This window comes from Erigeron canadensis, unplaced genomic scaffold (genome assembly GCF_010389155.1).
Source record: "Erigeron canadensis isolate Cc75 unplaced genomic scaffold, C_canadensis_v1 Conyza_canadensis_unscaffolded:165, whole genome shotgun sequence".
Classification (NCBI taxonomy): domain Eukaryota; kingdom Viridiplantae; phylum Streptophyta; class Magnoliopsida; order Asterales; family Asteraceae; genus Erigeron; species Erigeron canadensis.
The window spans coordinates 32018-37112 of NW_025215565.1; the positions used below are offsets into that span (position 1 = coordinate 32018).

General features: G+C 40.8%; 1 protein-coding gene across 1 annotated transcript; it reads right to left on the reverse strand.

The window, feature by feature from the left end:
• Positions 1–444: 444 nt before the first annotated feature.
• On the reverse strand, positions 445–2447 carry LOC122584250. The gene is made up of 5 exons (XM_043756464.1): positions 2416–2447; positions 1998–2061; positions 1459–1646; positions 906–1353; positions 445–843 (listed from the first exon to the last, which is right to left on the reverse strand). The coding sequence occupies exons 1-5, from the start codon at positions 2445–2447 to the stop codon at positions 445–447; spliced, it is 1131 nt and encodes a 376-aa protein (XP_043612399.1).
• Positions 2448–5095: the final 2648 nt, after the last annotated feature.

The following is a 5095-nucleotide window of genomic DNA, read 5'->3' on the forward strand; positions in this document are numbered from 1 at the left end:
AGTCTTTTCTTGGTCCTTGGGGTCAATGGGTATTTGGAAGTACCCGGAGAACCCATCCAAAAAGCAAAAAATACTCGTTTCCGGCTAACCGTTCGAGCATTTGATCAATAAAGGGTAAAGGAAAGTGATATTTGCGGGTTGCATCATTCAATTTCCGATAATCAATACATACCCTCCACCCCGTGACAGTTCTAGTAGGAATCAATTCGTTCTTTTCATTCAAAACTACGGTCATCCCACCCTTTTTCGGCACACAATGCACCGGACTTACCCATGAACTATCCGAAATGGGGAATATGATTCCCGCATCAAGTAATTTAATTATCTCCTTTTTTACCACATCTTTCAAGTTCGGGTCAATCTACGTTGCCTTTGCACAACGGTTTAAAATCATCAATAAAATTTATGGTGTGCTTACAAAATTCTGGACTTATACCCGGGATATCAGAAATTTCCATGCAAAGGCCTTTTTATGGCCTTTAGGACGGTCATAAGTCTAGACTTTTCATCCTCCAAAAGTGAGGAGGAAATGACAACGGGCAAGAAAGATGTACCTTCGAGATAAGCATACTCTAGATGGTCCGGAAGTGGCTTGAGTTCCAAATCGGTGGGAGGGTTCTCCACCGAAGTTAGCACTCGTCTTCTATCATTAACGGTGATCTCTTCAAAAGTGTCATCTTCCGGTGGCGTTTCATCAACACTTGACGCCATGATCTCCTGCACCATTTCACCAACCATTTCTTGTTCTTTTTCACTACAAGCTAGAAATGCTTCATCTCCCTCCATATCCAGAAAATCCATGAGCTCCTTTTCCAAACATCTTCTTCCTCGACTACATCGATCCTGAAACAAGATTCATCACATGAGTAAGGATGCTTAAGAGCCCTATCAATATTAAAAACAACCCGGTCATCGCCAACCCCTAAGGAAATCTCCTTAGCTTTAACACGGATGATAGCATCCGCGGTCATGAGGAACGGTCGGCCAAGAATTAGAGGGACATTAATATCCGCCTCCATTTCAAGAACAACAAAATCTACCGGGAATATCATGTGACCTACCCTAATTTGCAAATTTTCCGCTATCCCCATGGGATATTGGAATGAACGATCCGCTAGCCTAATGCTCATGCGGGTAGGGGTCAAATCACCTAAAGACAATCTTTTGTACACAGAATAAGGCATTAGATTTATGCTAGCCCCTAAATCGGCTAATGCCTTATACAAGACAGCACCAAAAGCACAAGAGATAAGAAAACTCCCTGGGTCTTCTAGCTTAGGAGGAATCTCATTCTTGATGATAGCTGACACCTCGGCACTCAGTACAGTTGTCTGTGCCTCTTCTAACTTCTTCCTGTCCGAAACAAGATCTTTGAGAAACTTTGCATAATTTGGCATACCTGCAAGAAGATCAACTAAAGGAACAGTTATGTTAACATTTTGAATCAAATCAACAAACTTTTTAAAATTTTCCTTTATCTTCGCTTTCCTCAATCGTTGAGGAAAAGGTATCTTTGGCTGATACGGTTTAACTGGTGGTTTCTCAACAGGAGTCTTCTCAGCAATCTTGGATGGAACGGCCGGTGTCTTCACGGCGGGTTCCGGTTCCATCTCAACCTCATCATCAACGGTTCCATCAGCATCAACCTACACAAGAGGAGTAACATCATTAGGCCATGAGTTTGCAGAATTATAAATGTTACCTGCTCTTGTTGTGATTGCGTTGACTTGCTCGTTTCGAGCGTTCGGGTGGCTATACTTGGCTCCTGATCCTTGGCTATTTTGCTGAGGCTTAGGATTCTGCTGGTTATTGCTCGGTAATGTACCGGGCTGCCTATTTGATGTTCCTAGCCTTTCAAGCTTAGCCTCGATATCCTGAAACGTTGCTTGAGTACTCTTCGAACTTTGCTCAAGCTTATTTGCCAATCCATCCAACCTAGTAGTCATAGCATCCCATTGAGAGGCCATCTTCTCACTGGTAGCTTTCTGAGCGCCTACCAAATCCTTCATGATGTCTCTCAATTCCGAATTCGCATTTTGCTGACTGTTGAACCTGCTAAACCTGCTTCCACTAAAACTAGAATTATTAGCATTAAAATTAGACGAAGGGTAAGAAGTACCTGATGACCGATTTTGATAACCGGTACCCTGACTGAAGTTCCCTTGCTGATTCTGGACATAGTTAACTTCCTGGGCTGGCTTATCCGGGCAATCTTCTGAATAATGCATGTCCCCCAGTAGTCACAACCATCAGCAATCACCTTAACATCCCTTTCAATGCTTTTGAATCTCACATCTTGGTTGTCAAACCTCTCGTTCATCTGCTGCTTGTGAGGGCTTTGACTTCAGCAACCAAGCTTGATTCTTCGCTACTTTCCAACTTCGCTACAGTCTTTCCACTAGTTCTCTTACTTACACCTCATCGCGATCAGAGAATTCCTTGGCCATATCATCCAAGATTTTGTATCCTTCAGCCGGGGTGACTTATTCAAACTACCTCCAAATGCCCCGGCTAATTCCCTTCTAGTTCTCTTTAGCAACCCATCGTAGAAGATCTCAACCACTGCTTCCGTGTTCAGATTGTTTCCTGGGCAATTCCTGATCATCTCCTTATATCGTTTCCAGGCATCTACTACATCTTCCCCTAGATCTTGAGTGAATGATCGGATCTTATTCTCCAACTGTCTCTGAGTCCTGATAGAAATAGAACTCATCAATGAACCCAACACGAAGCTCATCCCAAGTGTATACAGATCATCTGGTTGCTCCTTTAACCATGCCTTAGCTCCTCCACATAAAGTGAGTGGAAAAAGCTCAAGCTTCACATTGTCATCTTGGTTCGCGCCATAGTGATAAAACCTACAAATCTTCTCGAACCTTTCCAAATGCCCACATGGATCATTATTCGTCACCCCATCGAACTTCTCCTCCTCCACACTTTTCAAATGACTTCCTTTAAGAGAAAAGTTTACTCCGGTGGTTGGAAGGCGAATAGGAGTGCCCCTATTAGTAGGGATATTTCTCCTACGGTCACCGTAAAGACGGTTATCGGGGTTTACTGGCTCTCTATCAACCATTCTCCTGGCTCTAACTGTTTGAGTTTCTGAAGATTTTCTCTAGGAATCTCAGTTAAATCCTGTTGATCAGTTTTATCCCGATTATCTTCTTCCCCTGAACTATCACCAGTTTTGAACAACCCACTACCTTCGGATAATTTAGGACTTGAGCGCACCTCGGACGTTGAACCTCTCTTTGAGTAATATTGATCCAAGTCTACGTCCGGGTGGTCACGGTTTTCGGTGTTAGAGTCTATGTTTCCGGTGTTTGAGGGCTCCGTGTTGTCTGATCTGAGTAAGCGTCGTCTGGCTTTCCCTGGATTAGATTGAGGACTAAGCGAAGGTCTACCAGAGGCTCTTGTGTTCATCAACTACAAAGCACCTACACAAACACCACAAGAAACACCGTTAACCACACCAGAAACTAAAGTAAAATTAAAACAAAAATAAAATCTATCTATTAAGACAATTAACTCCTCAAAAATGAATGCAAGGAAGGGTCGAATCACAAAACTAACAACTACTTAATTAAGTCCCCGGCAGCGACGCCAAAACTTGATGTGTATTTCTAGTCTTAAATTTATGAACACGAAATACCTAGTTACTGACTACTACACTTGCGGGCAGTGAACCCGTTCGTATGCAATATAGTTGACTTGGTAAACCGAGGTCGAACACAAGGACTTAATAAGCATTGTTACAATAAATGATTCAGATAAAAGGGGGGTTTTGTGACCGAATTGTCACGTTGCAAAGTTAGTGAAGAAAGTCAGTAATCCCGTAGGATTAATCGCAAAGAGTATTTGATTGATTGAATCTTAACACAGATTTAGAATGAACACCACTACTGGATCAGCTCACATGCCAATCACGGGTCTAAATATTACTTGCATTTGTTGAACGACTCAAAAAGTAGACAAGATGAACTCCCGTTATACTTGAAACTTCAACTGCTCAAAACATAATTATTGCTCCCGCACTTAATTTCTCCTCTAAACAGTTAAGCATAAATTCCTGAGTTGATTTATGATTTAATCTTTGAAAGCTTTCTCCCAACTGCTTATTCGCCTAATCAGATCCCTCTATCATAGACGTTTACACATTCAAATGAATTAATTGTTTTTATCTTTATCGTTGATTTCTCCCGAACTCCAACGATTTCAGGTTAATTATAGACCGATTAACCATTTCATAAATCAATTGACAATGACATAGATTTCTCCCGAACTTCTAATTACAATCATCAATTATTAATATAAAAGTTGAAAACAATATTTAAATCCAAATAAATGGGATCTTCGATTAAACATATAAACCTTGTTCAACATTCACAAGCAACATCATTCGACCCTATGACATGCTTACTACCCAAGCGGGTGCTAAAGATTTAGCTATTCATATTAAAACCAAGAACAAACAAATAGAGAGGAAATCATATTATACCAATGAATGATGATAATCCGTTAGCAATGATGATTACAATCCAAAGCTGAAAATAGGCGAAACCCTAATCACTTGTTTTCTCCAAAATATTCCTAAGTATGAGAAACTAATGAAATTATGTTTTTCCAATCGTCCAAAAGTGCAGATTCCTAACTGATCCTATGTACAAAACACGCGTGTAACGGCCGTTACTGGACTAACTGGCCGTTACACTTTAACTTGACAACTAACGGGCGTTACAAAACTAACGGCCGTTACACTCCAGTTAATTTCTAACGGCCGTTAGTTCTTTACTGCCAGTTACAGAGATCCACAAACCACCTCTGTAACGGCCGTTACCCATGTAACGCAGTTACAACTTCCAGATTCGTTTTTTTCTTCATCTTTCGCTTGATTTCACCCGAATCTTTCTCCCTTTTCTTCTTAACTCATCAAAATTGACCAATTCATTCGTCTAATCATTTTCCACCTGAAAACACTCAACACACCTTCAAAGCATCGAAGTCTGATATAAAACTATCAAATGACGAATAATTGGTTCTAAAGTCACGTGAGAAATGGTATAATATATGACACATCATATTCTCTTAATATACT

Coding starts and splice junctions, on each gene's coding strand:
- LOC122584250 (XM_043756464.1), bottom strand. CDS start 2,447: ATGGCCAAGGAATTCTCTGATCGCGATGAGGT. Junction 2,062..2,415: donor TTCTCTGATCGCGATGAGGT/GTAAGTAAGAGA, acceptor TAGTGGAAGCAG/GTTTAGCAGGTTCAACAGTC. Junction 1,647..1,997: donor GAGACATCATGAAGGATTTG/GTAGGCGCTCAG, acceptor CCTCTTGTGTAG/GTTGATGCTGATGGAACCGT.